At 40.9% G+C, this 22,307-nt stretch overlaps 1 protein-coding gene across 6 annotated transcripts in view; it reads right to left on the minus strand.

Annotated features, from left to right (window-relative positions):
* IRF2 (interferon regulatory factor 2) overlaps positions 1-22,307 on the minus strand; it is a 44,190-nt gene that overhangs the window by 16,895 nt on the left and 4,988 nt on the right. Inside the window, exons 1-4 of one of the 6 annotated variants that reach the window (XM_041479746.1) lie at positions 21,868-22,210; positions 6,198-6,331; positions 5,165-5,272; positions 239-338 (exon numbers count right to left, since the gene is read on the minus strand). In XM_041479746.1, coding sequence (XP_041335680.1) covers positions 239-338; positions 5,165-5,272; positions 6,198-6,203 — 214 coding nt within the window. In that variant the 5' untranslated portion in view covers positions 6,204-6,331; positions 21,868-22,210. Of the gene's footprint in view, positions 1-238; positions 339-5,164; positions 5,273-6,197; positions 6,332-8,342; positions 8,413-21,739; positions 21,842-21,867; positions 22,211-22,307 lie in introns of those variants that run through there. The other 5 variants (XM_041479747.1, XM_041479748.1, XM_041479744.1 and 2 more) reach the window with 5 other exon arrangements.

Below are 22,307 nucleotides of genomic sequence, written 5' to 3' on the forward strand. Positions count from 1 at the left end.
CCAATTGCTAACATTTAAATCAATTAAGTTTTACTGTGTTCCTCAATGTAAAAGAGTTATGGCACTTCAATTAAGCTAGAGAGTATCATAGGCCTTGAAAAAACACTTAGCATCCCACAAATCTGGAAACTTAAGCTCACCCTGTGTTAGTAAAAGCAAAGACAAGAAAGAAGGAAAATGTAACTTTAAAAGGGAAAACAATGTGAAAATCTGTCCTGCAAAAAGAGAGTTCCAATACCTGTGTGAATTGCCCAGTTTCTAAATAAGGGAGCATCTTTTTCAACATCCCAACCATGTCTTGCGGCATGCATCCAGGGAATCTGAAAAATCTTCTTCTCCTGGAAGGGAAAACAAACAGGAAATGCCAACACTGAAAGACTTGAGGAGTCTTCTGATGATTTTAAGTCACTAATTTATAAGCACAGTTTCAGCATCTCCAAGTGTTTTGCTCCCTTCTAGCCCACTGTCACTATCAATGAAATCAGCAGGAAAATATCCACTGGCATCACCAAAGCAGAACACAGTCCAAGTGTATGAAATACTCAGAAGCCACTTCATGGAAGATGAGCCTGGCAGCTTTCTGAGCTGACACATGGAAAAAACATGCAGTACTACATATTTCTGAGCTTTCATACAAAGGGTAGTTTTGTCAGCACAGACACTTTTATGGTTAACAAAAATATATCTGAAACTAAACAACCATAGGAACAGAGCAAAATCAAGGGATTTAGAATTCAGGCAATAAATACTAGCATGGTAAGGAAAAGAGATCTTGCTAATTTGTATGCCAAGCTAAAGAATATATCAGCAGTAGACATCTCTCCAGTGAGGATAAAAAAACCCCAGACACTCATATGAAGAAGTGCATTGAAGATACCTAAACACATTTTAGTTCCAAAACTTTCGACTAAAGAAAAGTGCACTTAAAGAAATGCAAAGGAAGGTTTTTTAAAAATTTGGTTTTTTAACACACAGCTAAATCATGCCTTACATGGTGTCAGTATAAAAGGATTCCCCAAGGGATCATGGAAGATCCCTGGCAACTACTAAAGATATAGTTTTAGGATGTAGCTCCAGCTCTGGGGGCCAAATGACTTTCAGAGCTTGAATAACATGTTTCCTACACCCCTTCCACAAGCACTTAGCACACAGGATGCTGGATCAGATGTGCTTTTATGTCATACAACATGGTAATGAATTCCTTTGTCCTGACCTAGAGGGCTGCTTCAGAACTCTTCATGCTGTTTTCTGCAAAGCCATACAAACCAAGCTCATTCCACAACACTTGTTTTTTCTCCCCTGTTAGGAAGAATACTTATCTGGCTTCACATGCAGATATCTTGCACTATAAACTCTGTCACTGCAGGTTCACATCCAATTATCAGTCTATGAAGAGAAAAGTACTTCCAGGGCAAAATGCACCCTCCTCCTGCAGCAGCCACCTGAGCTGTGCTGCCTGAATTTCACCCTAAAAGAGCCTGTTTCTCTCTACTGACTACCTACAACCCTAGACAGGCAGCTCTCATTTAAACGACTGCATTGTAGATATCTGGCCGGGTGAGATGAATCCTTTTTCCCCTTCCCCCAACAATCACTTTTCTTTCCCGACTGTCTGGTTAATATTTCACTCATGCCAAGGTTAGGTTTATTTCCCTTCCTTCCATGTGATCTTTTCTTCTTCTGAGCCTGCATTTTGTCCTTCAATTTATCTTTAATCTTTTCTGTCATATTTGCTTGTTCAGAACTGCATTCTTCCCTTCTTGCTTGGCTTCATCTTTAATTTGGTGCAAGCAGTTATTTAACATGTTCCTCATTCCCCTCAAGACCTCACACTCAATATTCCTCTTAATGCAGTTACATCACTTCTGTCACATGTCTTTTGCCTCTTTATTCTTCCCTCTACATATAAGTAAATCATCAACACTTTCCCCAACTCAAAGCAATTAAAAGAAAGCCTCAAAGCCACTATTTGTGGTCCACAACACCACTGTATTCATCAGACCTAGAATAAGCTTCTCTGCCTTTACTCTTTCATAGACTATAATAAGCATGGGAAAAAAATCATCACTTCAACGGAAAACAGTTTCTATCAACAAGAACTTTAAGAATAGACCAGATTAAAATAGACCATATGATAATTCAAAGCTTAGCAGACTGAACAAGACTCCAGACATAGCATCCTGTCATCATCAACTGTACTTACTGCCTCAAAAGAAGCAGCAAGAACACTCAACAGCAGTCTAAGTGGTCATTACAGTGCTTCTGTTCATTACAGAAAGTTCTTCCCAATCCCAGATGTCTTGAAGCACAAGAATTATACCAAATTATAACACAAATAACAAAATCATAGAAGCTATGTGTATAATAATTTTATAATACATATATAAGTTTGCACACCTATACAGAAATTATAGATTTTCTCATCAACTACAAAATATCTAATCTTCCCTGAAATCCTGCAAAGATAGCTGATTACATCAATACAATGTAGTTGAGTGCTCTGCTCTAGTTTACCTGGGTATTTTCTATTTAAATAATACTTCTATATTTCACACATTATCAAACCTTACCTATATTCTTCTTCAGCCAGTGCTGTCTAATAATGACCCTTAACAGTAAGAGGTCATTAGTGCTTTCTCTTAGACTTGGAAAGCCATGTGCTGACTGGTCCAGCATTCCATCACAGGACTTTGGTGTAGGAATCTTGTGTTTCTGTTAAAAAATTAGCCTTACCTAAAGTCAAAAACACAACCCACAAAAATTTTGCACTGTAACAGGAATTGCTACCAAACTCCAGTGGGAATACCAAAAGGGAAAAGCTGTGACATTCTTAGAAAGAGGCATGAAAAGTAAACTAGATCAAACCTCAGCTGGTTACAGCAGCATGGTACTACTAATGCCAAGGTTGTGATGGGGCCATTCACTTAAGAGTAAGACTTGGTGATCCTCCTGGATCCCTTCCAACTCAAAATATTCTCTGATCACTTGGAACTCTGGCACTGCAAAATGCTTGGAGCAATGCTTGAGTGTGAGACCTTATATTAGCTAGAAAGTCATAGGACAAATCTTAAACAGCAGCATCCATCTCCAAGGCAATACTCCAAGCATCCATCAAAGCAGTAGGTTGCCTCTCTGTTACAGCTCGGAATGTTTCCTTTTCCAGATCCATGAGGAACACTGACCTCTCATACTCCTCACATCCGAACTATGTTGTTTCGTTAACACCTCCCAATTTTGTCTCTCTGGGAAGGTAAAGAAATTCCCTTTCTCCTTCATGCCACTCAGGAGGACAACATTTTCACCAAAGAGGTACACAAGTATTTATGCTTTAAGCCTTATAAGGAGGGGTTCGTTCTGGAGGTATAATGATGAACTGACAGTAGGGGAAAGAATTATGTGTCACCTGTACCTGATTTGTCATTTCTCATTGAGAGAAATTTAATTCTTTCTTCAGTTCAGAAAAAGTCCCATCCCCAAGAACAGAGAGCCAATGACAACCCAGAATGGTAATAATTTCCTTAATATTTAAACCTTATTTCCTTAAGAGCTGTGCATACACATGAGTTTCATTCCCTTGATAATCTGACACACCTTCTTATCTAAACTGTGAACTATCCTTTACCAAACTCTGATTAAAATACTACAGCCTATAACGTTGATTCTGTGGGTATAGAACAAGCTGTGATACACATGACACTTCATTAATTCCATGCATGGCTTTGTTTATGGTCAGGATTTACAGTAAAAATATAAATATTTTTGGTTTAATGATCCATTGTTGGAATGAATGTGCAAACACTTTTACACAGAAATGCTCAGGAGTGCAATTTTCTTGCATATTTCTTTTGGAGGAAAGGCAATCCAGGTTGATGCCAAATCAGAGGGTAGAAATGGGGAATCAGAGTTTAATAAATGTCAAGGCAGAGAAATTATTTCAGGATTAGGCAGGAACACCCAGCAAAGGACAGCAGACATAGACTGTCAGTAGGAAACCTAACACCAAAATAGAGATATTCAAGAAGAAGGACCTGAACATGGGACTCAAATTACAAAGACAACAGTAAAAACCAGTCTCCTCTTCAGCTGTGACCCCATTATGCAAGAACAAGGACCTACTCAAATTCACAGTGCAACTAACAAGGGAATGGATAAAGCAATATTTATTTACCCAGCCACAGCATGAGAGTCACTGATGCAGGAAGCTACTGAGAAACAAGGTTCATAGATGAAATTTAAAGTGCTCCTGATAATTTCATAGTCATGAGCATTTCTAGCTTTTGGAACTGAAAGAAAAGGTAGTAATTTCAATTGTCATTCTTCGACTTTAAAAATGAGCACCTGAGTACCACAACTACTACTGCTATAGGGAGGATACCAGACTATTTGTCTTAGTGACTTAACCAGACAGGCAGGTTTCTGTCCCTGATTTTTTGCATTTTGCACCCATTCTGATAATACAGTAGCCTCTGTAGCAAAAACAGCTTCATGCTTTTCAGTGTGGTGAATTACTCTCCTGCATAGTGCAGAAAGCATGCCACATTTCCACAGTTCATTACTATTCAAAGTCTCAAACACACTCCTAGATTTTACTCAACCAATCAATTTAAATTCAAATTGGGCACTGATGTTTTTGAGCTCACGATTGTGCTCTCAAAGTGTCTTGAGCACTTAGTAAGAGCTCAGGACCAGGGATATTAGGTTTGAGTCTGGCAGGGGAAAAGTCACCCTATTTTCTCCAGAGTTGAGAAGTGTCAGAGAAGTCACACAAGTCTGAAACAGCAGATTGTTGCTTCAACTCAGAGTCTAACACAAAATATAGTCTTCCTCCTCAAGAGAGTATTTTGAACACATCCCTCTGATGCTACTTATTGAACAGTGTGCTCCCAGGTAAAAAATAAGTCCAAGCAGAGTCTCCAGAAACACTCACTTCAACAACAAAGAGCTGGAAAATGCTTTTAAATGAGCCATGAATCCACCAGGCCAAAGCAGAACGCTTCAGATCTGGCAGGTGAGACCGGAGGAACAGGTTCAGCAGGAAGCATTCAGCTTTGCCCTTCCTCCCTGTCACCCCCTTTGAAAGCCAGGAATGAGCTGATTTACCTATGCAGACCACAGCCACTGCTATCGAGTTCCCCTTCAGCACATGCATGCACACCCCCCTTACCTTATTTAGCCATTTCAACCCCGGTATTCTGTTAGAGTTGATTTGTTCTTCCAGCCAGGGCCGCATCCGCATCCTTTCGACAGGCATTGTCACCCACCTGGGAAGGAGCTGCAGGGAACAAGGGACAAGGTTACTTGTTTGCCAGGCAGAACTCCCAGGCAGCTCCTCCACCTCTACACAGTGCACTTATTAAAGCTTTGCAGGCACTGAATGATTATAAATATAAACATTATTTTAGAACAGCGTGCGAGCCTCCCCTAAATGCAACTGAGATAAAGTCTTCTTTATGGCAGAAAATATTCTTCTGGTACACTTGTACTAGGAAAACCTTCGTCTAAAGATGACATAGGATATCAGCAAAAGTTTGTCTGCTGATACAGGTGGGATAACGGAAGTCACATAGAAAAACACTTACACTCTTGGAGACACCTCTTTTCAGTCCACATACCTGCATTTGCAGAAGACCTTACTTTGCCAAGACAAAAATATGTAATGAAAAAATAACACATGCAGGAGGCATCATTGTATTAGCTAAAATGATGCCTCTGCTAATGAAAGGGCTTTCAAATGGCAGTTTCAGTACCATGAACTTGACTAGAATTAATAAAAGTACATTTTACATCACAGCAATTTAGCAGACCACTTTGATTCTGGCTGAGTAGATTGACCCCCTCTGTCCAGCTTTCTCTGATCAATCCACTCACTGATTTTTTAGCTGTTATTTTACATTTCAATGCTGTTCAGCTATGAAGTGAGTGCTTCACACACCCCTCTACACCATGCCACCTTCTATTATCCAGTTAAGACTTAAACTGACTTCTTTTTCTGTCTCTCTCTCTCACACACACGCACACATGACCTTGATGCCACTTCCCTGTTTAGAGCTGTAAATTATTGACATAAGAGTCCAAAGTCTTGAACCTGAGGCAGAAAATTTTAAAAACATTAACCAACTGGCACTAGATGCAGATTAAAGCACCACATTAAATGCCTGTTAAGTACCCTAGAACCCATCATTTCCACATTCAAGTACTTGCATTTAGGCTGCTGCTTCTCCTTGTCCCTTCTGCACCGGGCTCAGCTCCTTTCTCTCTCTTTTGCTCTTCACATCTGTGTTCTCTGCATCATTCTTAACTTCTCTGCTCCACTATTCTTGTCACCTTTGATCTTAAAAATAAAAAAGAGAAAGAAAAATTTGAAAGCACACAGGAATGGCACAAATGTAAATGGGTTTGTTCTCGCTTCCTATGGGAGTACAGGCACGGGACAGACTAACAATTAGGCAGTACCAAGCCCACACCCAACACAAGAGGAAGAAAAACGTTCAAAGTTTCCTCTCATTGCTCTGAGGACATGTATTTCCTTGAAACTAATAAGGAATTAAAATCTGAATGTAACAATAAGGTTCTTTGATGTGTTCAGAGAATTTACCAGCAGCCATGCTCACACTAATCTCTTAGCATACATATTAGTATTTTGTTCACTACTGTGTGAAGCTGGTCACTCGTGCTTCAGCTGCAGCCTCTTACAGTAAACTACGAATTTCTAAAATAGCTCAGAAAACGGCTGCAACTGCCCAGCTCCCTTTCAAGTTCACTTCAGATATGAAAAAACAGCCAACCCCAGGAATCCAAGAGCAGACAAGCCCTTGTGCATATCCCCTCTCTGTGTAAGAGGAAAGCTGTTTTCTGGGCAAGGGTGATGTGGGTTCAATTTTTTAGCTGCCAGTTTCCCTCCCCTTGGAACCAACAATCCTCTCCGGGTTGCAGAATGTGTACAGGAGATCTCTACCATCTTCCCCTACTACAGTTTGAGTCAAAGCTGAAAAATGCAAATGGCAATGTACTAAAAACATGAGCAAATTTTTATTTGTCTGACAATGAAGAAACAATTATGTACAACAGATGCATATCTTTGTAAGGCATCTTTGAGTATGCATGCACTTTGAGACAATTCTTGGAAACACTGTGCATTAGGTTCAACACTCAATATGAGCGTTCCCATTTAGCAGTCGGACTCGCCTTATCTTCTGGGTAATGAGCCCCTAAGACAAATTTCAAGCCCATCTGAATGAACAACTTAGACAGAAGGCAAAAAAGTCATATTGAAAGCAGCAGCAATGAATCCCACTTGGGACAGGCAACATGGAAGAAACAGAAGCTGCCTTTGTACAAAAGTAATACATCTAGGAAACAAGAAAGCTGTCAACAATTGCTACTACAAGGAAGCCAGTCTAGCCCAAAACAGCAGAGTTGAGCCAACCTGTCTTTTCCCTCCCACATCCCTGGGGGCTTCCCCAGCTGCTCCCCTGTAGATGCTGCTGTGATGTGCTCATCTCCTTTTTGGCACCATGGGATTCCTCTGGGATTAGCAACTGCAGCTGTCAGCACACACCTTCCCATCCATCACCCACACCAAGACAAATTAATCCAAGGTAATCAAGAGAGAAGTTTGGCTTGTGAGAAAAGAGGAGTGGCTCCCAAGACCTGTTCATCTGAAAGTAAATTCAGACCCAGTAAATTCAAATCCTAATGATGTTCAGCTGGAGGGAACAGTGGGAATCTCCCGGAGTTATGTCCTTCACAAAGGAGCAAGCACAGCCGTGCTTTTGCTCATCAAAACACAACCCCTACCCCATGCTCCTTTTAGAGCACATGCTGATGAAAATAAAGCTGGATGTCTTCAGAAGACATTCCCAGACCTGTCTGCCTCAGGACAGCAATGACCACAATGGTACTAAAATGTAGCAGGGTTTTTTGTCAGTTGCATGTCAGCAACATTCTTTGGATGAAAATACCAAGTCAACTCTACCAAGTAATTGCCTGTGAGAAATGAAGGTGCCATATCTCCATCCAGAGCTGTCAAATGCATGATTTATTTTTACAGAAAGAAACATCAGCATCTACAGTGCCTTAAAAGTAGTTCCTGTCTGTCCATAAATGGCATTACTGGGCGCACTTGAAGCCTTATTCCACTGGCTCCAGGTGGGAGGATCTGGAGTCTGTCCATCAGTGAGTACAGATTAAATCACCTGACTTTAAGAATCATTCCACTTTGTAAAGACATTTGAAATGCTCCAAAATAGGCAGCAAACACATGTAAAGTTTCAGGGGCCATTGCCTAATACCACACCAGCTTCACCATTCATCAGAATATATCAATTATAAAACAAACCTACAAAGTCAGAAACTAAGGTGAGCCCTAGGTATGCCAAGTTTCTTGCCAGCCTCTCTCCAGTGTTTACCCAGCTGAAAGAAAAAAAGTAGAAACAGTCAATCCTTTTAAGGACAACAAAATATCAACATTTATAATGTGGAGCTGGCTGTAAAACTAGAAGCACTTACCCACCTATCTCCTACTCCTGGTCAGCCTCAATGTTGCACTTCCCCTGCATATTAGCACCTAGAAGAAGCTACACGCAGCTGTTGGTATGTTTTGTAGCTGGGGCAGGTAACAGTATTTTCAGAGCTGCCAAGGCATCCAGGTCCCACTGGCTTCGCTGCTACCATGATCTCCTGAGCTGTAGGTACCCATCTGCTGGCCTAAGGAAACCTCTCCAGAAGCCTGGTTACTTTTGGCTGCCTGAACCTTCACACTCTGATTAATCAGGAGAAAAATGGCTTAATGCCTGCCTTGGGTCACTTGACACCATTTTCCTCCACACTGCAGAGACAATGGATGGAGCCAGGGAGAGGAATAGAGCCAGCTGGGAGAAAGGAAGGAGCAGACGGAAGGAGCAGCAGCAGCTCCACCAGTGGCAAAGAAGCACATGGTACTCCACCACTCCATCACCCTTCAGTCACATCCCAGTTTTGCTGCATGCTAACACTACTCTTCGCATAGTCAGCTTTCTGAAGAAGTCCAGGAACTTAGCAGGCTTCACAGGAAAATGATTCATATTCCCAGAGATCCAAAGCTGAATGCTTTCTGGCATCATGTTGAAAATAATTCCTTTTTGTGTTTTCTTTTGGTTTCTCATGGTGGAGGAAAGGAAGACTAATCACCAAGAAACACAGTCAGTGCAGAGGGGACCTCAGAAAGCATTTTTCCACCCTATCAGAAAAGGAGCTCATTTAGATGCCATAAGTAGGACTACCTGCTAGGATATCACTCTATGATTCTTAGTAAGGCATTCTTAGTAATACAGCTAGTTTTCAACAATCACTATTTTTATCATGCCTCCTACAAATGTATTAAGACTGGTAGCTCCACTTTCTAGCTCTATTTTTACCACCTGTCTTAATATTAGAGGGGAGCACAGTCTGGGGCATTTGCTGTTTCAGAGGTAGGAGCTTAAATATATTGATGGACATGAAGACATCAATAAAATTATTCCCAAACCAGTGGTGAGTGGGCAAGACATCAGCCCCAGCTCACTGGGATTTGCATAGAGGGGGAGCCTGTGAAGAGCCATTCCCACACAAGAAGCATGGCCCATGGACTGGCTGCCACCACAGTTTATGGAGGGATTATTTTGATCTCCTTTGAAACTTTAATTACTGCACTATTCATGCTAGTCCTGTGGTTAGTTCAGCCTATTTTTTGCAATGAGAAACTTCAAGAACATGGTGAAGGCTACTCCCCAACAAGGTATAAACTGGTTGCAATATGCATATACATATATTTTCACTCCATGATTGATAAAGAGCTTGTAGTCCCTCCCTACTCGCCACAAGAACATTCTAGTAAGTCTGACTTGTTTTTTTCCTTCACAGAGATTACACTCCTGCCATACAGAAAGTGTAACCTTTGAGAATGAAGAGCTCTTCACTAGAATTACAGCAGCTGTAGACAGAAAGTGAAAGCAATGGCATGGCAGGCATTACATCTGAGCAGTACACGATGTTCTCTTTCCTTCAGTTTCACTCTGGCAGCATCTGGATAACTGAAAAGGCACAAAGGTTATCCCAAAACCACAAGCTACTCTGTGTCTGTGGGTACTTTCTTAAAAGTATATTCCTATGGAACCAAAAAAAACACCTCTGGAAAAGCAATTCTTTTTTTCCCTGTCACAAAATACCTAGTTAAAAGATTTGCCAGTATATGGAAATATTGGTTGTGAAAAGTTAAGGTGGGATAAGATCTTGGAGGCACATTTCTGAAGTAGGTCACAGCCTTTGCTCAAAGCTGTGGAAAAACATATGTTCCTCAGAGGATATGTGCAGAATATTGCACAGTATCAATTTATGTTTTCTCTGCAAATACAGAATGGGCAATATTATTTTTTTGAGAAGTTATCTTTACCTGTGCTTTGCTGATAAACTTTTAAACTACTCTCTTTGTTTACTAAGGCTGATGCAGTTAAGAAAAGCATCAATCATCCTGTGTGACCAAAGAGATATGCTGAAATGAGACCATATGCTAAATTTAGGATTCAGAGAACTGGGTTCTGTATTTGCATCTGTGCCAAGACTGTTCCAGCATATACGGAAACATGATCTTTTTTTAAAGAACAGTACTTGGAGCAAAATTCTGCTCTTTGGTCACAGACTGAACTCTGTCTTCACACAGGATTTTGCAGTATGACCACCTTTTTCAGCTGTTCTGCTGTAAATACCACTTTCAAAGATTTCACCATCTATACTCTGAGAAAAGCCCTGCTTAGAGGTCAAACTCATCAGAGGGATAGAGCGTTCTCTCAGGTAAAAAAACCTATTAGACTCATCTGCCCAGAAATACTTCAGAAATGTGAGATTGACACTGAAAGGAAAACAGAAGTGCTCTTTACTCAGCTGCTTTGACTGTGGACACCTGAATTCCCCCTGCCCACAGTGTGTGCCTGGTACCTTTCCTATCTGCCATGAGGTAGAGGAGGATCTTACCACAGGTGCTGCAGAACATGCCTTCTTTCTCATAATCCCAAATTATCCCACATCTTTTTTTGGAATCAACAGCAAAACACTTCATTAAAGAGTAGTAAATGATGAAAAGTGGTCACTGCCATTCTTAGAGGTATAAGGGTTACAGATTCAAAGTGAAATCCTCACTTAAATACCACGCAAGAAAACCCATAAAAACCAGCAACAGACTTTCTGGACTTATAGCTAGTTAGAAAGCAAATGCTCTCTGGTCTTTCAATTGCATGTAATGGTGCCTCCTTTTCCTTACCATTTCCTTATTCTTTCAGTGATGCCCTGTTAACAGGGAGGGATGGGGGAGACATCACTGGCAGATTTGTTTCTCACTAAGCACCTCTTACTGTGAGCTCCGCTAAAGTACTCACCACCGTTCCACAGACCCAGCTCCTGTGTTAGCTGTAACATTTTGATCCACATTGTAGCAACAGCAGTATCTTTCCTGCTCTTTCCTAATGTTTTGGTGGCAGCAGAAAAGACTATGTCCTTCCTGTCCTTCCCCAAGAAAGAATTCACTGCAGCCAGCAAAGGTGGTACCTTATTTACTCTGGTGCCTGCAGGAAGGAGGGAACTTCATCAAGAAAGGTCAGAAAGGCAAGAATTGGAGAGCAGGCGGGGTGGGAGAGCACAGGTCCTGGGCAGAGTGGTGTAAGGCATGCCCTGGCCATTAAGAAGAACCTGTACAGGCAAGCACCGGGCAATACTTCACCTGCTTCCCTAGGTTCCCAAACAAAATGTGGCAGGGCTACAACAGGACTATAGCTGCTAAGGGGAAAGCTTTGTGGGGTGAAAAACCTGGGAAATCAAACTGCTGCATGATAGATTCATGCTAGCAACAACTACCCAACCTTACAAAGCCCTGCAATGCAGTGTCCAGGTTGTGCCCACCTCATTGCAAGGCAGATGGTATGCACTCCTCTCCTGCTGCTGTACCCAAGAATGATACACAAAGTAGAATGAAGAGAAGCTCTTTTATCCTCAAGCAACAGAGGGCAAAAAACAACGAACTTGTCTTTCCCTGAAAACATAACAAAACCCAAAGAAAACAAAGGCAAAAGTAACTCAAACATGTACTGAAATCAGCATTACAGACTGCATGTTAAACACGCCCAGGAAAATGTGCTGTGAGAACTCATACTGTATATGGAGTGTGTTTCATCAGCCCTATAGCATCTCTGTTCCACCCAAAGGGTGTTAACAGGCCCTGGCTGGGATTCAGACGTTACACATCAAAACACACTCTTTCCTTTGGTTTCCATGTAGAGCTTATTCTCCCGCAGCAGCAAAAACATGAGTTGTTATTTCGCAGTGATCTCAGGCCTCATTAAAGTTAGCCCTTGGATTTGTACACTAGAAGTTCACTGAAAAAAAATCCATCTTACAATAAACCCAGAAGGTTGCCCTTTTTTTGCTTCTGGACTTAGCCATAATTAGGCTTAAGCCTCTCAATACCCACACTGAAATTTCCCTTGTGATGGCTCTGTCTATCACAACACTTGAGGAACTTCATTACAACACCTGAAGAATACAATGTCTGTGGATGAGCACATCCACTTCTCTGGCATTGCAGCAACCTACATCAGCTGGGAATTTGGGCCAGGCTTTTAACAGATTGCTAAAGATCATCTCCACAGCAGCCTTGCCACAATGCTCATCTGCACATGCATGGATGTCTGCTAGTCTGGTGACAATACAAAATGATTACTTCAGTTTCAGCTTTAAAAGAATACTTTGTTTCCTGGTGGTTTCTTTCCTTTTGCTTCTCAGGTCTTGCAGGGAGTAAAGATGGGAGATGCCAGAATCTGCTGGCATCAGGATGACAACACATCTTGCCACCTCCTCCAGGAGTCTCAAAAGCAACCATAAATCGATTATTTATAATCAGTCCAATATCTGATTTGGTTTCTTCTTAAACTTTTTGTTACATATGATGACTGACCATGATTTGTCCTCAGTATCTGGGATTTCTAATTATTTTTCTCTCAAATGCTGCCTAAAAGAGAAGTGGTGACTTTCCTGTACTTCACTCAGACAAGTCTGGGAGGGGCTTGTTTACAACAAGAGATTTGTTGTCATGGTTGTCAGGGAGTAATTAATTCCTTGCATTGGGGAGCAGTTATCCTCAAAATAATCAATTTTATTCTGGAAGGAAGCACTCACATGCAAATCCACTCTTGAATACCCACACATAATTGCTGCTGCTGTTTAGCTGTGTCATTTGGAATCCATGGAAGCCAAACTCTGTGTGTTCTTTAAAGTTGCCAGGAAAACTCAGCATTTGACACCTGATTCATAAAGAATTTTCCACCAAGGTGAAAACTAGAAGGCTATTAATGTTCAAACAATTATAAACAATCACTTCACTACTGCAACTCAAGGCCTGGTTCTGTTAGACCACTACATTCTCATGAGCTCCATGACTAGGTTTACAGGAGACATCCCTAAAACTTTTAACAAGCACTTTTACTACATGGATCCCTCTGAAAGCAGTGGGAAATTATGCATGCACGTACCTGCAGGATCAGAATCCTAAACTGTGAGAGTACCTTTTAGAGCCTGGGCAGTCTTTATCTCAGTGTCCTGCCTAACATTCCTTTGCCTAAGTGCAGGGTGAGTGCTTTATAGGGTGCTATATATTAGAAAATAGCCATTGTAAAAGAAAAGTGCTTAATCTCATTGTTCCCACACTGATGGCTTGTGAGGCTCAGACAGGATTGCAAGAAGTCAGTGATATTTTAGAGGCACTCAGGGATGCAAAGAAAAATTATTCCAGATAGCAAACACTGAGAAATGTGTTCAAGGAAGAGTTTTCACATTCACTGGCCATGACCTGCACCTGATATAATCCACCTTGCTTGGATTGGGCTTGTTTCCCACAGCTACCTTTGTTTGTATAACATAATGTTCTGCAACACACAGCAAGAACTATTTGCACACTACACTAAAGTGTGATTTAATATTTGCTTAAAGCTTTCATTTTATTGTCTGGGCAAGGGCAGTTTCTACCACTGAAGTTAATAGCTAACCCACAACTACACCTTTGGTACCCAAAGTTGTAATTGTTAGCGCAGCACCCAGCTCCAGCAGCAAAAGACATAAACTACCTCTGCCTGACCTCACCAAGAGAAGCAAAAGTAGCCCTTTCAGCAAAGCAATTTCTCCTATACTTCTAAGAAAAGTATACACTATTTCAGATTTGTAAAAAACACTCTTATGATTACATAGACACTTTCTTTACAGACAGATCATGGCAGGCACAGACTTGGAGACTGGGATCCTCTGAATCACCCCCTGTGAACTGGTAACATGTCTGTCACATGAACTTATTTACAGTTACAAAAATAGCACCATGGAAGACACAGATGTGTTGAGCACAAAAAAAGAAATTGAATTAGTTATTACAGAGATACCGCTTGACACTGGAGAATTTAAGAAAGAAATATCTTTCTCTTGTACACGCAATTGAAATATGTGCACTTAAAAGTGTACTTCGTATTAAATGCTTGTACTTATGCTTGTTGAAATGATATGATCTAATGCTCCTGTTTCTAAAAATGCTACTCTTTCCTAGGCCACAGGACATACAGGATATGAATAGTTAATAGGATTGGTTACAAAATGTGCTTTTAATTTAAAGTTTTTGTGTTGACCACAGGCCAACAGCAATTAGCCTCACTTTGTGATCTGCAGCAACTACTTCTATCTCAGAAGCTTCCTAAAATACTACTGAACTAGAGTGAGACAACTCAACTCATCTTCATTTCTCATCTAAGCTGCATAAATATTATTATACTAAACAAAGTTAGACTTCTTCATATTCTCTCAACAATCTCAAATCTCAGAATTGTTTTGGCATCCAAAAAATTTAGTTTTTATATGCCTGAATGCAATGTGTTCATATGTGTGAGAATTGGACCTCTGGAATTAAAGTTTTTCATTTCACCCCAGAACAGCATTAGCAGAGCAGAAATTGTCCAAGCTTCTTGTTAACATCCAACCGTTTTTTCAATACAGCCCAGGAGCATGCATCTCTAAATAGGAGAAGGGCAAATGAAATCTCAAATCCAAATAGAAGAAGGAGAAATGAATATATTTGAGATTAGACAGCCATCCAATGTTTGATCATCTTTTGACTAATTCACCAGGCAGTTCTCAAGTTCACAAAGCACATTCTAGCTGTTGACTGATCTGTGGAAACTGAGTGAAACCATTCACAGTCATTTCATGCCATCAGAAAAGCTGATACTGGATTACATCTTTTGGTTACCGTTGATCTGCCCCCAGTCTAAGTGGAGGACCCCAAAAGTGGAAGGGAAAAAAAAAAAAAAAAAAAAAAAAAAAAAAAAAAAAAGCCAACCATGTATTTATACCCAATTCTATTAGCAAGTCGAACGTCAACATGACTAAAGCTCGAGCGCTCTGGCCAGCTGAGTTACTGACTCCCTTTCATCATCCTGGATGCCATCACTTCCACTGTACTCCGTGTACATGTTTGCCACAGCATTTCAGAACAGCACTTCTGTGACTGAAGAAGACACCACTTCCCATATTGCAGGGCCTTTGCCCAGACCTCTGCCTGTGAGAAGTGATACCTGGATAAACCAGGAGTGCAGCCCCTACCCTCTATTGTGTAGTTTGCTAAAGGAGTGCTGCCATGCAGCAGTCTAATTTAGATGACAGATTAAATAAATGGTAAAACTGAATTAATTTTTCAAGCTCCCATGCTTCTTTCCTCTGTGCTTATTTCATTTTTGCCAACTGGGAAATGAAAACCAACGGAGTCAGTTTCACTTTTGTTTATATTTGGTTTCAATTTTATCCTCAAGTTTTGCTTTCATCTTTTTCATGTAACACTGTTGGGATTTCAAATACTGCAGGCAAGCTCTCAGTAATTTAAAAACATTATTCTCCTATCCTGCCTGTTTTCTTATTGCAGAATTATTTTTATCTTAGATAAACTTTTTAAGATGCTGTCACAATTTTAGAAAGTGTTTTGGGGTGGAGCTGTTTAGTTTTGAATTTACAGATTTATATGCCTCATCCAATTAAATTCAATACTTCACTATTTTCCACTTGATTAATGTCTCAGTGGCATATAAATCCTGAATACAAGATTCAACAAAACACCTTAAAAAAGCAGTCAGCACACCAAATGCACAAAAGCCCACACCATGCACCAAATGTGTTATACATATACACATAAAATGCACATAAAGAGCTACCTTTATTGCTACCTTAATTTATTAACCGACAAAGGCAGTATCTTGCTTAGATAAAGCTGTAAGAGGCTTGTCTGGAATGCTGTTAAGCAACATGCATCAATAGAAATACTACAGTCCACGCTTTGTCTTCTGTGCACTTATCAGGCCCTTCAAGTTGCATATATCCCTCCATACGTATCAAAAAGCAGAACTTAACCACAGGTCACACTTTTCAAAACCAAATGCGTAAGCAACCCTTCCTTCTTTTGTGCTGCATTAATCTTAAGTATCTAAGTCTTTTAAAAGTACTTAAAATAATTTTACAGTAAAAGGGAAATGGTTGGACAACATCCACTGTCACATGCAGTTCAGAACAAAGGACAAATTTAACCAGTTTTGACACACCTTAATGCCATTTCTAACACCAGAAATATTCTCAGAGCTACACACCAAACCTGTCAACATTAGCTGAAAAACCGTCAAACAGAAATCTGCCCTACTCTTTAACAGACAGGAATATGGAAATTATTTCTTCCAAGCTTATCCTGAAAGATAGCAACCTATATAGCAACAACGGAATGTTAAAATAACTTAAGAGTTAAAATTTAAATTCTGCACCTGGGGTGAAACAATATGCCACATGCAGGCAGATTTGCTCCTGGATGTGTGTCCAAGCTGCAACAAGATAAAATGTTTGCTTTGTCCTAAAGACTGCTGTACTTGATTTAACGCAATCTACTCCCAAGCAAACAAAGGGATCAGAAGATTTCCGGCATACAGAAAGTTGGGCTTGCAATATATTACAAATTAAGAAATCAGACATTACTGTACTGCTTACCACTTTTTTCTTTCTTCTCTAGGTCATTCCAAAAAACCAGAAATTTTACATGAACTTCCAAGGAATTGCAAACATATCCAGCACTAACTGTAAGAGCAAGTTTTAAAACCTTTTCACAGTTTATTAATAAAAAGTATGTACTGTATAATGTATTATCTATGCTGTATACAAAATATCTTAATTTTATATATACGTAGATACGTAGATATGTACATCTGTATATATATATTTACATACACATAGGCTGATATTAAACTCTAAACTGTTCTCATGGATTCCATTCCACTAACTGTTAATTGTTGAGTTCACTTTTTTTTAGTGGCTATTTTAATCTTAACACAAGAGTTTACACACAGTCAATACAAAGAAGAACCTTTATACATACCAATAAAACTTCTGAAAAAATATGAAACCAAAACAAAACCAAAAAAACCCAAGAGGAACGTATTTAATTAAACTGAATCATATTTTGCATAACGCTATTCATTCGCGAGGAATATGCAACTTAACAAATCTGTTCCTCTCATTCACTGTATCCAGAATCTTTTAAGCTTACTTGTTTTGTTTTGCACTTGAGATCTCAAAGGACAAACCAGAAAATGTTTTGCACTAACCACAGTTTGTAGCAGCACTAGCTACAATAAAACTTCTGTAAACACTGCCTCATGCTTTATGCCCTCAATATCACAATAATTGCAGGCCTTTGAAGAATCAGGTTTCAAAAGAGCAATCTTAACAAATGAGACACAGAGATAAGCAAGAGTAATACGTGATTAGTTTTGTATCTTTACCTAGAAACAGACCATGACTTTTAATATATGATGCACAAAATACAAGCTGAAGTTCTAATCCTGCAAATGTCAGAGGAATTTTGCAGGGGTACCGCTCCAATGCAGTGTTAAATGCATACAGGATACACTGAACCTGACTGTAACTGCTATCAGGTTAACGAGGGCTGGGGTAGCAAGCCCAAATTAAACAGGATTATCATAGGCTATTTTTTTTCCTGGAAGTTTGATAAAATCTTATGCTACAAGTTTCATATAACAAAGGACAATAAGTGGCCTTGCTTCTCTCTGTTATCTGCAAATGGATGGTAGCTTATGCTTCTCAGTGGAAATTTCTACTAGCAGTTTTCAGCAATGATTCTTGATCAGCATCTGCAGTAATTCTCTGTCAGCAGTCAGTGCCCAAAATTTGATACTGAACTGTCCTGACTGCAAAGTTGCACAGCAAGTTTCTCTCCAAAAGACTGACTAATCACTCGTGAACCCGAGTAAACTCCTGACATACACACAGTGGCTGTGAGCACCACAATTTGCGTACTGCAGGACAAGCATCTGGTTTTTTGAAGTAGCCTCCCAATTGTTTTATTTGGGTCTCATTTATCTTGCCTCTTCACTTTCTTCATGACACTAATGATTTTAAAGAATATCCCCATGGTCCCTTCAGTCACTTCTTTTCCAAGCTACTTCCTACCCTTCATCATCTTTGACATTTTCCTCTGTAGCTCAGCAAATTTCACTACTCCCTGAATCAGGAGAGGGGAGCAACACAGATTTGTAGTGGCATGATGGTGCTTTTGATTTCTTTTTTTAACTCCTTCCTAATAATTCCTAATCTGTCCTGTCCTTTATTAGGCACATCTTGGCACAGAATTTGTCTTTTCATTGGATTATACAAGCTGTAACATTTTTTTCCTGAGTAGAAAGTCAGTTCATGCTTTATTTTTGTGTACAGAAAATTAGGATTGCAATCCCTTCCATGCATATTACACTGAAATTGGTCTGTACTGAACTTCATCTGCAAACTTACATCCACACTTTCAAAATAAGATTTTTTTGCAGACTCTGTGGTTCAGCCTTTGGGATTTTCATGCTCCAAATAAGTTAATACAACCAGCAAACTTGTCACATTCCCACCTATCCCTTCCTCCATCCCTTGAATGGCGTAGGCCCTGGGCAGACTTGGGGTGAAGGGTACAACCTCTTTTCACCGAGCAAACTGGCCATGACTACACAGCCCAAAGCAAACTGCTCCCACCTTGAAACTGGCCCTGCTTTAGTAAGGACTGCATCAACCAGACAACAGCTCAGCAATACCTTTAGAGAACGCCAGAAGAGTCATGACACTCAACTCCCTGGCAACAAAAGTCAGGCCTAGTCTTAGTCACTGTTTCACATTTATACCCATGTTCACTAGTCCCATTCACTAACCCTTGGCAACCAACCAACCAACCAAACAAAAATGCCCATCCTCGAGCTCTGAGTCTCCACAGAAACCCTGAAAAACGGACAGCTCATTTGTTACATTCTATTTCTGGAGCACCAAAGCAGGCCTACTCAAGGAGTTACACACAAGAGGCAACATATCAGCAACTTTCCATTTAGGTTGTTTCAAAACTCTGCAACAAGTATCACCTCCTGCCTTATACTTCATCTTCCCAATGGTTTGGTCTTATACTGTCTCTCACCGACATTTCACTTTGGAAAACTCCCTGACATGTTCTCTCCTTTAAAAAAAATAGAAAGCCTCTTGCAAAAGAATCTCTTTAAACTCTTTCTTGGTGAAGCAAGGCTCAGAGAATTTGTTTCACTCTTCCACTGACTTTATCTTCCTTGGGCACTCCTTCTACGCATGGATAACTTATCAGCAAGCTTCCTGGGTTTGATGAGCTGCAAAGAGTATATTCTAATTGTTCTCATGCCTTTAGCAGCATGACTCTTTGGCTTACCTAATTGTGTTTGACATTTTTTTATGTTCTTTTCCACCTTTCCCATCTGAAGACAAAACCTTAAGGTTTGAAAGAGGTCTTTTTACTTATACTGAGCTGATTTGCTTTGCTTGTCAGCCTGCCCAGCTTTTCTGGTATTTTTGACAGATGACATACAATTGCTTTGAGCCTTTACTATTAGTGTCTTTGAAGAATTACATGCTACTTGCAACTATTTTACACTTTTGGCTGCCTCTCACCATTTGATTAACTTCTTTCCTCCCTGTATGAAGAACTACTTTGGAAGAGTAAACACTGCCACAACAACTCTTGCCTTTGCAGCTCCTGAAACAACATTGAGTTTAAGGACATTATGACCAGTGTCATGTCAGAACTGGCTTGGATTTTGAATGCAAAATTCTGAACTTAATTCTTGCTGGCCTGTACCTTGTCCAGAGTTGTTTCCCCCAGTGTATCTGTACAAGCTACACACAGAAAGCAGGGGTTTTGGCACCTGGGCGTATTTCATGTTGGGCCATGACAAAATCTACACGGGGGCAACTGAGGCCTCTCATTAACAATCGTATTTCCTACTTTGGAGTCTCACTATGCTCCCTTAATATATGACAGCTATTGTCAACATCTAGGTTGGGCAGTCACATAGCCCTAATCTCTCTACTCTTCCTACACAGGCCTAGAACATCAAGACATGGGACCCTCTGTTACTTCCCCAAATAGTTATTTCCTCTTTAACAAAAAGTTTCCCACATTATGCATGTACAAGCTACTCAGTCTCTATGCATTCACAAAGTTTTTGATATTCCAAGTATTCTATAATGGAGATATTTTAACACCATGAAGGTGATGCACTACTTCAAGAGAGAGAGTGTCATGGCAAACCTTACAATCCTTATCCATCAGCTTTTCCCTACTGTTTGGTTTTTAAATACATATTATTATATATACAGTATATATAAGCATGTGTTTTCATTGAAGGCATACATAAACTGGCTGCAAATTCATTTACATAAAAGCCTATTCTTCTAATGTAGACTGTGTTTACTCAAAAAAAAGATTTTTATTTTCTCTTGAATCTCAGCACCGTTTTTTCTTCATAATTTTCTCAACTGTGCATTAAAACTGCCCCTAACTCCACTTGGTCCCATACATTAAAGACCTTTCTCAATGGAGAAAGGGGCCTTTAACCCCCCCCTTCCTAACAGCCTGCATGTTGCTTCTCATACCTCTTGGCTACCCATTTCCACACAGCGTGGCCTGTGATGAACAGCTCTCCTCTAGAGACTGACTTGACAGCTCCTAAAATCTGTCACTTCTGTCATCAGCAAGTAAGTGGGTAGCAGTGCTAATATATGTGCCAAACAGTAATAGTGACTGACTGCTCTACCTGCATCTGCCAACCTGCTGGGACCCCCAGCCTCAGGGAGACAACACAGGGCTCAGCAGGCTGACACCCTGCCGTGCCTGTACCTCACTGAAGAGCTGCAGTGGCACATGAAGTGATACTGTGCCTAAGGAGTTGGAGCTCTCACACCTTTCATCATTGTTTGCCAGCAAAAAGAAAGGGACTCATGAAGGAATTCCCTGGCAGCATTTTACCGACAGGGCCAAAGAAGAATACCGATACATCTGAAGGGGCTGGCGGCAAAGAAAGACTGTGCTTCAGACTGATACCATCTGCCTCACAGATCAATTCTGCTACTTTTGTGTGGCTGTCTCTGTGTTGGGGTGAATCTAAATGTTGCTGCTCCACTCTCTTTTTATGGTACTAACACAGGCATTCTGCAAAGATTGTTAAGACTTAAATAAAATAACTGTAAACTTAAACATGTTGTATTTCATCTCCAGAAACGGAGGTTTTCATTTACAACTGTTCATACCTTCAAGAAAATGCTGTCAGCAAGACCTTAGCATGGTAAGATGGGCTATAAATTACAGCCGTACACTTACCGGAAGGAAAGTCCTGCACTCCGGAATTCCTTTATCTCAGCTCTGTGTCTAAAGAATTAATGTTAAGATACAGATTCTGCTGCTTAGGAGCTCACACTAATCAAAACGAGAGTTAAAGACCTAAGTACCTCTGGGCCGAGGGATCCAACCCTTCAGGCACTTGCAAATTCGATCCCAGCCATCGCAAGACGCTGGGAATTTGACCCGGCGTACTGCGCACAAAGGAAATCCTTGTTCCTAACTTCCCTCTGGGGTTAGCCGTGCAGCGCTGGGCTCTCTGCTGCCTGCCGCGGGGCAGGACAGCGCCTGCAAGGGCGGCCGCGCCGCCGTGCCCGCACGGGAGGCCGTTCCCGCAGGGAACCGAGCGGCCGCGCCACTTCCTCCTTCCGCCGCTCCCGCGGAACCCGCCCGCGCACCGCGGCCCCTCCGCATCTGCCCCTCCGCACAGCCGCTGCCGTGCCCTCAGAGGGCGGGACCCCGGGGCTCGCCCCCGGCCCGGCGGGTGGCGGCGCTGAGGGCCGGGGGGCGGCCCCGCCCCGCCGCTTGTGTAACGGGCCCTGCGCGAGGC

The sequence above is a fragment of the Pyrgilauda ruficollis genome, unplaced genomic scaffold (assembly GCF_017590135.1).
Source record: "Pyrgilauda ruficollis isolate IOZ18807 unplaced genomic scaffold, ASM1759013v1 scaffold5, whole genome shotgun sequence".
Classification (NCBI taxonomy): domain Eukaryota; kingdom Metazoa; phylum Chordata; class Aves; order Passeriformes; family Passeridae; genus Pyrgilauda; species Pyrgilauda ruficollis.